At 38.9% G+C, this 12,488-nt stretch overlaps 1 protein-coding gene across 2 annotated transcripts in view; it reads right to left on the bottom strand.

The window, feature by feature from the left end:
* The window catches only part of LOC136015767 (glycerophosphocholine phosphodiesterase GPCPD1-like), a 44,520-nt gene that overhangs the window by 3,026 nt on the left and 29,006 nt on the right, over positions 1–12,488 (bottom strand). For both annotated transcript variants that reach the window (XM_065682171.1, XM_065682172.1), the window contains exons 13-19: positions 11,686–11,763; positions 10,545–10,584; positions 9,657–9,718; positions 8,491–8,556; positions 7,272–7,408; positions 5,857–5,992; positions 5,382–5,542 (exon numbers count right to left, since the gene is read on the bottom strand). In XM_065682171.1, the coding sequence (XP_065538243.1) occupies positions 5,382–5,542; positions 5,857–5,992; positions 7,272–7,408; positions 8,491–8,556; positions 9,657–9,718; positions 10,545–10,584; positions 11,686–11,763 (680 nt within the window). The remainder of the gene's footprint in view (positions 1–5,381; positions 5,543–5,856; positions 5,993–7,271; positions 7,409–8,490; positions 8,557–9,656; positions 9,719–10,544; positions 10,585–11,685; positions 11,764–12,488) is intronic.

The raw sequence follows: 12,488 nt of genomic DNA on the forward strand, positions 1-12,488 counted from the left end.
GAGGGCATGGATCACATTCCATACAGTAAAATCAAAGATAGTTTCTGTAAAGAAACTCCTAGAAGTGAGGACAAATGCTGTCCAGTTTTATGTTACATAGAAGGCACAGCAGTTAATATTACTTGCACAGCAGCTATAACCCAGTACAGGCCTCAGATGTGACCCAAAATAACCTAATAGAAGTTACCTGCAAAAGAAAAGCCCAACCTTCCTTTCTTCCAGGATGCAGGTACAACCTGTGCTTTCTTCAGCTAAGTTAGCTTACCTATTACAAATTTCTTTGTGCATTTAAGACAAAGCATTGAAATTAGAAGATAGATTTTTATACAGTAACACACCTTAGGAACTGCAAATCTTATGTCTTTCCCATCAGTCAGACACTAGAAGAGCAAATGCATGTTTCTAAGCCCCTTGCTCCTAAAACATGGTTAACCATGTTTGTAAGCAGCTTCTGGCAGGTATTTTATTAGCTCTTTACTAGGGTCATGCATTGAGCATGGAAATGATGTACTTAGCTCCCATCAGGTGTTTTTGTCACCTCTGAAAACACGTACTTCCGGCAAGTCCCAGTCACAGCTGGTTTTCTTCAGTATTGCTTGGTCCAAAAGCAGAGGCAGCACCACTGAAACACTGTTTTCATGCTAAAATTTTTCTGAAGCCCGACTGAAAGTTTTCATTTTGCTTTACATTTCAAGGTTAACTTGAGTTTACCTTGCAATTCACAAAATAGGAAAGATTTAGACTGCTGCTGCATTGCATCTTAATACAATCACTGAACAGATTATAAATCAAGTAATACTAGTTGACATCCTACATATATCCGCACCAATATTTAAAGTAACATTCAGTTTCCGGCAAATAAATCAGCAGAGATTTAGACAGTTTCTAGTTTTGAGATGTCTTTTGAATGCTTTTGCCTTTATTGCCAGCTAAATTTGTGTTAGTTTTGGAAAGTTACTACTACCGATAGAGCACAGGGCTTTTGTCTGCAAATGCGACATGCAGCCATATGGAACTGTATGGAACTGTAGTGTTTATAGAAGAGACAAACACAGTGCAGATTCTCATGGAGAAGCTTTCAGCATAAATGTTTGAGGATTATCGATTCAATATTTTCATGCAGCTGTGTCTATTATTCAACAAACAGAACTCAGATCATTTAAAGTAAACTTAAACAGAAAAAGATAATGCCAAGTGGAAGTTAGCACCACACCCCCTCTCCACGCTGGTATTTAACAGATAGCCAACTGCTGTAAAATCATAAGGCTGCCTTGTTCTTACTGACTTAAGTTAGTTCAGACATAGAGATATCTTCTGGATTGTTTACACGGCTCATCCAGGAGAAAGACAGCAAATAAAACACCCCACATATCCTGCTTTGAAATTAATATTTTTTGCCAATCTGAGGAGTTTCACTACAATAAAGTTTCTTCTCTAAATAAAGCCTAAGCATTGAATTAGTAAAGCATTTTAAGCATGAGATTTAATTTTGTTTGAACAGAAGATACCCAGTCATGCATTTAAAGTATTTTTCTGGGTTAGGGCCCACATGAAAGCTTGCCTACTTTAGATGCTGAGATGACTGCTAGTTGAACATAAGAAAAAAGCAGAACATTGTCCCAGCAACTGCACTAGAGCATCCATTTGGTTTAATGACTTTGGGTATGTTTCACGATGTGCAGCCCAAGTGGAGAAAGGACGGGATGGGGAAAGAAAAGCAAAACCGAAACAAACTCTTTCCCTGCCCATGTGAGATTGTTCTTTCAGGAGCGCTGGCATTTGTAAGCTTCACAGATTTAATCTTGCAGCTTAGCTTTTTTCTCCATGCAAAACAAAGGCAGACCCCCTACCTGCATTTTCTTATTGCCCGACACTTGATATCAGCAACTTTTGGTATTCAGGACACAGTTTTTCTGCCATCTTCGCAAGTGGCTACAATGTTTTGCCCAATTCTACATGGATGATCAAAGTTCGGAAAAGAAATAGCTTATAGAAACCATCTCTACCCAGACAGTTTGTAATCATTGAGGCAATCACCACATGCAATAGCAGTAACTCAGGGCCATATGCAAGCAACCTAAAATTCACTAACATTCCTGTATTCACTTCCTACCTTATTCAGACAAATGACTTAAAGCATCTTCACTGTTAAGGTCTAGTAAAACAACACCACAAGACACCAGCCACAGCATTTTTTAATATATGGACTTGCCCTTTGGTCCAGAGAACAAAAATCCTGCAGAAGCCATGGAAAGAAACATAACTGGTTTCAGCCCTGGAAATATTCTGGAATTTGTAGGGGCAACCATAGCATAATGGTATGAGGTTCAACGAGCCAAAGTGCTGGGTCCTGCATTTGGGCCGCAACGACCCCATCCAACGCTACAGGCTTGGGGAAGAGTGGCTGGAAAGCTACTCAGCAGTAAAGGACGTAGGGGTGCTGACTGATGGCTGCTGAACATGAGCCAGCTTGTGCCCAGGCAGCCAAGAAGGACAACGCCATCCTGGCCTGTATCAGCAATAGTGTGGCCAGCAGGACCAGGGCAGTGATTGTTCCCCTGTACTGGGCACTGGTGAGGCTGCACCTCAAATCCTGTGTTCAGTTCTGGGTCCCTCAGCAAAGGAAAGACACTGAGGTGCTGGAGCACATCCAGAGAAGGGTCTGGAGCACTAATACCTGAAAGGAGCTTGTAGTGAGGTGGGGGTCAGTCTCTTCTCCCAAGTAACAAGTGATAGGACAAGAGGAAACAGCCTCAAGCTGCACCACGGGAGGTTTAGATTGGATATTAGGAATAACTTCTTCAGAGAGGGCAATGAGGCATTGAAACAGGTTGCCCAGGGCAGTGGTGGAATCACCGTCCATGCAAGTGTTCACAAACCATGTAGATGAGGTCCTCAGTGACATGGCTTAGTGGTGGACTTGGCAGTGCTAGGGTAACCACTGGACTTGATGATCTTGACTTTTCCAACCTAGTTGATTCTATGATTCCAAAAAATGGCTTTACACTAACAGATTACTGCAGTCCCTACTTACTTCTCGACCTAGAAACAAGCACATACATCTCCTCCCTGAGTTCTGCTTCATTAGTTCCAAATTTATCTACTTCTAAACTTCAAACAGCACAGAATGTGAATGCTCACACCATACCTATTGAATACAATTTGGACTCCTAACTTCATACTCAAATGATTTGAAAGACTGCCTCTTTACCCAGCAGCTCCAACTGTGAATGGAAACACTTGCTGTCAGGTTTTACATTTAGACATGCCATACAGGACTTGACTTGCAGGTACCAAAATACCCAGCTTGGGATATCTTATACCATTTTCAAAGTGTCATGTTCCTTCTAAGGAACCCAGATTAGGATGAAATTTTTTCTATTCAGACAAATAGTAAATCCTGGAAAATAACAGAGAATTATAAAGGAACACTCCAATATTTGGTTTGACCTACAGGAGAAAAGCCAATACCATTTAGAGTTAAGAATCTCCAACAATTGCACTTAGATAATTGTTTGCTACTCAACTGCAGTTTGTAACTTGGAAAAGAAAGAAAAATTGCACCACTGAAGTGCTTGTTTTAAACAGCTTTGGAATTACTATTGATTTTGGGGTTCTTCTCAAAAAAAGTCAAAGATGTCAACACGATGGAAGAGGTACAGGAGGCAGGTGGTAAGAGGAGACACAAATACTATGAATAATCTAGATGGTCTAAATAGTGCGGGAAGGTGAACTTCCCCACACACACCCCAGTTAAATCCACAAGGGAATTCAGCCTATGAGCAATTTCAATGAACTGGATAGTCACCAAAAGGTAAAAGGTGTTCTGCTATCATACTGCGACTTAAAACACACTGAACAGCACAAAGGGAACATAAGGTGACATGTAGCAGACTTGCTGCCTTGACATAAATGCAACATTATTTAGGCAATAAAGTATCTAAAGCAATGAAAGCAAGGTGAAGTCAGAAATAAAGCTGTCATCCACTTTACTACTTTACTCTAGTGTGTGTCTATTACTCAGGACTATTAAGAACTTTAGGAGGCTGGATTAGTAAACAGTAGATGAGCATTTCATAGGAACAATTTATGCATTAGTATTTGAGTAAAACACCCCACCTGCCTGTAGACTAATAATTAATCACTTCAAGTTATGCTTGCTACAGGATCAGATTTCCTAACAACCCTATGACTGTACACTAAAGAGTCAGAGTACACTCTGTTCATCTGCATACTAGTCCTGAGATACTTTTCACCTACTAGAAAGGCCTCAGTCCTGAGTTACAGGAGAGGCACAACATGTAGCACTGCTGTAGCAGGAAAGAGGACTTATGTGTCAATTATTTCAGTCTGACGCCCATCCTCAGGTAAAAATCTTGTCATTCTCCTTTTCCACCAATAAATAGAAAGACACTCTATACAGTACAAGCAAGGAGACCTTTGGCAAACCGGAGGAACCCGCCACTCTGGAAGGACTCCCAATAGTCAAGAACAGACTGAAGGGAGTTAACTATTTTAATACTTGGAACTTAGAACTCTAAGAGCAAGCTACTTTGTTTCTTGCCTCTAGATACCTTGACTCTTAGTTTTAGCTTTATAAAACAGAGCCCTTGACAATTACTTTATCTTCTCCCCCCTCCCCAAACATACTGTTTGTGGAATTTGAAATTCAGAAATTCTAATTTAATATGGCTGTCCAAATTAATCACTAGCTTGTAAGAATTAATTTCACATCTTTCATGATAAAAAAGCTAAAACTTAGTCTGTTTTCTAAGGACCTAAGGTAATATTTTCATTCTAAGTTTTACCACGGTATTCTGATGTCCACCTGAATTTTCTGTGTAACTACTTTCTGAAGTGACTAAATTTGACTATTTGCCTGGGTGTAACTCCAAGGTAACAGGAAAAAAACAGTGAATTCACAGCTTTGAAACAGAACAGAATGTTGGCAGAAGTTCAGGTTATTCAAGTTGTGTTAACTATTTCCATAACTAAACATAGAAGGCTGAAGACTTCAGCCAAACAGTTAAATAACACTGTCCTCACCATGTCACCTACACATTTAAAAGTTAACATGTTAACATGTTAAAATGTTAACAGCATGTTAAAAGTCCTTACCATGCACTAGTTCTTTAAAGAACCAAATTACATGTAAGCTCACAAAAAACAGTTCTTTTCCCTCATATATATACACAGTTAAGAGAGTAGGAGTTAATGTTAGTCTTCTTCTTGACCTGGCCTTAAGGGCTTCCTGTACTTAGAGTACAAAAGGAAGATATTCTACACCCAGTCAACCAAAAGCAATGTGAAATTTCACAAGAAACAGGTTGCAATAATCTCTCAGCTGTATTAGTTGTTATTTTTAAAGCACAATTAAGTACCTGTCATATATCAGCCCATGAACACCATATTCTCTCAACTTCTTCCTGTTGTCTGGGTCATTTGCATCGTCACCCCATGAAAAAATAACTAGGCCTTTAGATTTGGCCCTTTTAATAAATGATGGATTCCTCAGCAGATCTTCGGAGTGCACATTAATTCCCTGAAAAACAAGACCTTGATTAAAAAAAACATGTTTCTGAAACACTCCCACATCAAGTTTTTAATCTTTTGACACCTGCACCTCCTTACAATTTCACTCATAATAAAGAGCTTATTGATAACACTATTTTTTAAACACTTTTAAACAGATACTTGAAATGAAGGACATTATTTTGGCAGTCACCGAATGCTACTGTATTGCTTTTATGAGGTTAGTTGTTACTATAAGCATTAGTGTCAAACCCAGTAACTTTACAAGTAGTAGTAATTTTGTTTCCTTTTACGGCAGAGTAGTGCCGGAACTGATCAGCTTACCAGCAAGTTTTCAAACTGCGCAAAGGTAATGGCAATAGAAGTTGTACGAGATCTAAGATCCATAAGTTCTGGATAGAGTTTAGATTCTCCTTGTGTGAGAAATAACACAGGATACTTGTTTTGCTTGTGCCGAACCCTGTTAGGAGAAAAAGTCTGTAAGTAGCTGTCCTGGGTTGAGCAGCAGCAGTCATTTTTCTCCTCCTTAGGAGCTAGTACAGTGCTGTGTTTGATCTTTTGGCCTTGGAACAGTGGTGATAACACCGATGTTTTCAGTTGCTGCTCGAATGTTTGGTCTGGCCAAGGACTTTCTGAGCCTCATGCTCTGCCAGGGAGGAGGGGAGGCCGGGAGGAAGCAGAGACAGGACACCTGACCCAAACTAGCCAAAGAGGTATTCCATACCACAGCACGTCATGCCCAGGATGTAACTTAGAAGGACCCGGAAGGGGCAGAGGGACTGCAGGGTTGGAGGAGGTATCGGTCGGTGCTTGGCTGGGGGGAGTGGGGTGAGTTATTGGTCAGCTGGTGTTGAGGTGTTGTATTCTTTCCTCTTGTTATTTCCTTTAGCACTATTATTATTGGTGGTAGCAGTAGTGATTTGTGTTATACCTTAGTTACTAAACTGTTCTTATCTCAACCCGTGGGAGTTGCATTCTTTTTGATTCTCCTCTCCGTCCCTCCAGAAGCAGGGGGAGGGCAAGAAGGGGGGGAGTGAGTAAAAGAGGTTTGTGGTTGGGTTTAAACCACGACAGTAGCAAACGCGTTAAAAAGCAGGGAAGTTCCATCTTGAGGAGAATTATGCTCTTTGATTTGGTTTTGTCCTGCCCATTTACAAAGTACTACAGCAGATTGTTAGTTTCTATGTATCCCAACTGTTTGTACTCTAGTTTAACTCCTATGCTTTTCTGTGCCCCAATACCCTCAATACGACATTCCACAACACAAAAGCAAACTGCTTAAAACCAACCAACCAACCCAGAAAAACTTAGCAAACACAGGTAATCCAAAGTCCTTTCATTTTCTGTCCTTTGTAAAAGGCAGATATAGTGGGGGAAATAAAACGTACCAAAATTATTTTGTTTGTAAGCTAGGCTTGTGTACACCTCAAGTATGACTGAAAAAGACTGTAATACCAGAAGAAATCTTGACCTTTTTGTTGTGTCAAGAAAGACTGAAGCATTCAGGAAGGCACCAGAAAAAAACCTAGCTACTTTGACTTTGTTCTCCTATCTTATTTTAGGCACAGCTCAGACGGCAAAATGGTCTTGCTTCAATTCCCAACTGTTTTGGCACCCAAAGGTTAGGTCCATTAAGATTATGTGTTACTTGTTTCTTGTTGGGTAGTCTTATGTCCGAAGTAAATCCTACCATTAAAAAGAAGAAAGCAAAATACAGAATTTATCTCCTCTTAACTTACATTGTACAAATATCTGCATGAAAAGAAGAAAACACAATTCTTCTTCTTCCAGCATTCATCAAAACAGTTTTTAGGATAATATCCAGAAAGAGGTTCATATCGAAGTAAGTTGACAAGTTGCCATCCCACTGTCCATCCTAGAAAAAGGAGAAATTTCAGCCATTTAGATTAATGCTCACTAAAATGATTTGAATCAGCAATGGTATCTCATTCAACCTGAGCAAAATGAGAATTTGGTTTGCCAGTTTGAATACAGAAGTCACTTCTTCAGCCTGCTGAGCGCTAGTTAGAGCTCTATAGGACTGTCGGTCTGTGAGGTACTGCTGTTTGAATTCAGCAGCAACTTCCACTAAGAAATTCACTGTCACCCCATCCAAGGAGAGCTTCTAGGAAGCCTTTTCTAATTTTGAACACACAAAGGAATTCCATGAAAGGTCACTAAAAACTATTCCAGATATTTTGTTTTGCTATTTCTAAATATAAAAATGCAACAGCAAATTTATAGAATCATAGAATCATAGAATAGTTACAGTTGGAAAGGACCTTAATATCATCTAGTTCCAACCACCATGACACGGGTAGGGACACCTCACACTATTTGTAGAAATAAACTAGGTACCTGCTATTATCAAAGACAAAGGGGACCAGTCTTTCTCCTTTCTCTGAAGACCATTAGCATGTCTCCATGCATACAGCCTTCCACCTACGACTACTAGTTTCTTTCCACCACTCCAGACTTCCAGTCCTAGCCTTGACAACTGCTTCCTTCTAGTCAAAGCACTAAGCAACCCAGCAGAGTCCACAGCAGTGCTAACTAGAAGGGAACAGTTGCTTGTATTACTGCACCATGTTGTAGCTGCTCCTGCACCAGCCCAGGAGAGGGTGAATTTCTTGTCACTGTTCCTATGTATAGCATGCCTGATTTGTTGTGATCCACTGACTTTAGAAAAGGGTCTTCAGCTAAGAGCAGTCTGAGCTGCAATATGACCTCAGTCCTATAAATACTTCCTATTTGTTTTAAAAGTAAGTTTGTTCATTTGCTGAAGTGATGCTACTACACTCCCAGATTTAAAGACAGTGGGTTATAATAAAAAGAAGAGAGTCACATTGAAAAACGCAAGATTATGCCTTTGTAGCTCATTAATTGCCAGGTTAAATTACAAGCTTTAGCCACTAAAATGGCAAAGTATCAAAGTCAGTCGCATGTACATTTACTTACCCTTTGCTGGCAGATCCATTTTATTTCTATGTTGAACCCAACATCTTCAGAAACAGAATCCAGGACCTGAAAAAAAATTCATTATAAAGAGACCTCACAGCAAAGGAGGAAACTGCGCTGTGAGAGCAATTACTGGGATAATACATTAGCTTTTAATACCAATGGGGTCTATAAGTAGAATAAAAACATTCAACACAAGATACACCTTTTACTACTCCAGCTTTAAGTTAGGAAATACATAAAACCGGATGAAATCTTAAGGACAAAAATCAGACAAGGTACAAAAAGAAGTCAATTCACCTTAACATGTGTGAGACATTCCGATTTTTTTGTACTCCTAAAGAAGAAATGTTTTTTCACTTCACCAGGAAGGTTTTTTGAATGCAAAAGGTATCATAAGTAACACATAGTCCTAAGTATGAAAACCGTGAGCTTGCCATTATGATGATCAGAAAAAGAGTATGTGAAATTCTTGTAAAGAGTATTTGTAAAGTGACTTTAAATCAAAAGGTGAAGCTAACAGCTAATGAAAATGAGGAAAAGTCAGTAGATGATTCTTTAACCCTATAAAGGTAACAGGCAGAGAGGAAAGTAACACGCCATTTCTCACGGGAAGAAAATTATATTTAGGGACTCAAAACAGGTAGAGGAATGGAACCTCAACAGTTTAGTCTGTTACACAAAGTTCTTGGTTTTCTGTAGTTAATCTGATTAGACAGTAAAAAACACAGGGAGGCATATGACCTGTACCTGATGCCTATATGCTCTGGCACAAGCCTGTTTGGTTTGGGGCTTGGGTGTTTGTTGTTTGTTTTGTTGGGTTTTGTTTGGGGTGTGGGTGGGAGGGGTTCCCCAAAATCAGAAATCAGTTTTTGATGCATTAAAACGCAATGCCCAGATGTCAACCAGCTGTAAATCTGAGTGTATCTGGAGCAATGCAGTTTGAGTTTATGAATTAAGGAACTTGAGATATATACAGACTATTACTTTTAAGCACTGAAAAGGCTACAATGGCCAACAATAAAGCCTGTGGTCAGTACCAGCATTGATATCAGAGGCCTAAAACCAAAAATGTATATTCCTTGCTATGTGTGCAAAACTGAAAGAAAACTACTGTTTTCCTGTTCAAGAGTTGCCATCTCTATTGCTCTGTATTCACTGCTTACTCTCTGCAGAGAAGGAAAAGGCTGCATCTCAAAAGCGGAGTTTTCTTCTTCTTTAAAAGATGCTGGAAAGAAATACAAAATATTGCATCAGAACAAATAGCAGTACTGCTAATCCCAGCAAGAGAAGACTAGCTGACAGTCATAAGGCCTTTAAGAGTAAACAATGGAATCAGGTCTTTGATTACCTAAACCTGTTGATTACCTTTTGATTACCCAAGACTTCCTCCCTCTAACACCAATGTTCTCCAACAACAGTGCAGGCAATTCCTGTTTTGCAAGCAGGAAAAATTTTTGCCTCCCCTTTAAAAGCCTTGCCAGAGTATTTATCAGAAACAGCTTCTCCTATCCCTCACTGTTTCAGTCATTGGATCAGATCCAGTGGAAGCAGCCTTGCCTGTTAAAGCTTATGTTTATTTTATCTTTTCCCAGATGGGCAGGATGTGCAAGACACTTTGCCAGTTTGCTGTCACTATAAAAAGGGTGAATTAAGGCCAAAACCTTGCAGCACCAATAAGACATCCTACAGCAGTTACCAAAGTACTTGCTAGCACTTCGGAAGAGCTGCCAAAAAGGTATGGTTAGAGAAGCATAAGACTGCACATTAGTGGCAATTTTGTTACGAATATTCATAAAGATATATTTATCTGTGCATTTGTCTTCTACCCTGTTGTCCCCTCTTACTCAAGGGAGTAAGTTCTGTCCAGGTATTTACTTTCCAGTGAAGAACTCAACTGCATGCACAAAATTCAAGTAACTACAGAAGCATTTAGAAATGTTCAGGAAGAAGCCAAATGTGACTAGAGCAAGTGACTACAACCACAGTATATATAAATATCATTACATGATAACAAATAAACCTTAAGACACTCTGCAAACTAATGTACCTACCATTGTGGTCTTTTACTTTCAGGGCAGTCACATGAGCCAGCTAAAGAACACAAGAAAGCTAAAATTAACAAATACTCTATCCACGGAGATCTTACTACACGTAAAATGTAACTAATTTTCTTTATCAACTGGTTTTAAATTTAAAGGTCCATTATAGGCACAGTTTTAATAATCTGCAAAAGAATAAAGGAAATCCTAATAGACAATATATTTCTTTCAAACTTTAGAACATGAAGATTCCAAGGAAAGCTCCAAACCTGTAAGTTTTCTTACTGAAAATGCAGAAAACATGTTCAAGAGTAGAAACACCCATAATATAACATGATGTGAAGAAGTCCAAATATTAAACCCTTCTCTGTTAGATGTCAGACTGTTTCCAAACAAGTGCAGACAGAGGGCTGACAGTGGTTTGATAACGTAGTCACATACTGCGATCAGGCCAGGCACAGAGAAATCTCCCTTGCTCCATTCAAATTCTCTCTCCTCAAAAAGGAGGAGACCAAGTAATTTTAAGTAGAAAGAAACATAGTTCTTGGACCAGCCATGTGTTTCTTTAACTGAGGACAGATCTCTCAGCTGGATCTTCTGTACCCCAGTCTCATCCTGACACCCCTTTTATGTAGGCAGGGCATTTCTGTTCAGAAGATACAGTGACACCCAATTAAATAAAACCAATCAATTAGATCTAGCCAGTCTGGTCAATCCATACCATTGAATCACAGAACCTTCTACACCTCCACATGCACCTCAAGAGTGCATTCAGTGTAATTTAGATCTCCCTTGTTAACAGAGAAACATTTGATAATTACCACTTTGCAACAGGTACCTTTTTCTTCAAAAAAGACTCCAAAGCACTGGCTTTCAATGAACCCTACCGCCAACCTTCAGCCTTTACTTTTTACAAAGTACCAATTTTAGCATAATGGTATGGATCTACGCAAGTTGCAGACCATTTTTCTAGAAGATACAAGTAATGAAATAATGAGGTGCAATAGTAATATTCTTGGAATTAGCTGCTATTTCTACTTGCACGATTTTTAAAACCTGTGCTCCCCCAAACTATCTAGTTTCTACTAGTGTAACTTCATACACAGTCTGAAATTCTACACATAGCATATCATACTAGCCAAAGTAATAATACCTTCAATAACTGCAGCTGATCAAATGTGAGTTCTTTGACTGCAATCTCAAACAGTTCCAGAGGCTCTGTATCCAGTTTCTTTGATGAGAAATAATATATAATTAAGCATTGCTGAAAACTACAGAAAAGCCTACATACTTTTAATATGATAGCATTAAAGGCAACTGATTTTTTTCCTCTTTTATTTATAAAGATACAAGTGATATTCTAATGAGTAAGATGACCAGATTTCAGGAGACAAAAATGTGTCAATTTGGAAAAAAACAAACCAAAAACTAACCAACAAAAAGCACAACAAAATTTGGTCTTTCGTGCAAGTCAGATGCTTCATTGCTCTTTCTTCAGAAAAGGTTAGCACATATATTCTGTAAAAACTTGATCACTTAATAAATTCAGGACAAAAGTCTCCAAGTAAAGAAATGCATTAAAAAACACTTTAAGGCAGTTCAGTTTATTATTGTCTATCCAGTCTCAAAAACTAGCAAGTCAAGTGTCCTGGTAAAACTGAGATACACACCCCACCACCAAAATAAAAGATCTGATTTAAAAGAAATTCTGTCAATTTTCACTTCCCCTCTTCATTATAAGGAAATTTCTGCTCATAAAGACAACACTGATTCAATATATGCTTAACATGCACTTCCCTTAGTCAAAGTTCCATTTCCACAACTGTTCAAAACCAAACTTCTTACAGATTGCAATATTGCAATGTGTGCAAGTTTGATGACACAGACTTAGTGCCAAAAAGAATGAGAGAATTTATCTTGCAGTCTGCTCTGCTATATTATCTCCATTTTCACTGT

This window comes from Lathamus discolor, chromosome 5, assembly GCF_037157495.1.
Source record: "Lathamus discolor isolate bLatDis1 chromosome 5, bLatDis1.hap1, whole genome shotgun sequence".
Lineage (NCBI taxonomy): Eukaryota > Metazoa > Chordata > Aves > Psittaciformes > Psittacidae > Lathamus > Lathamus discolor.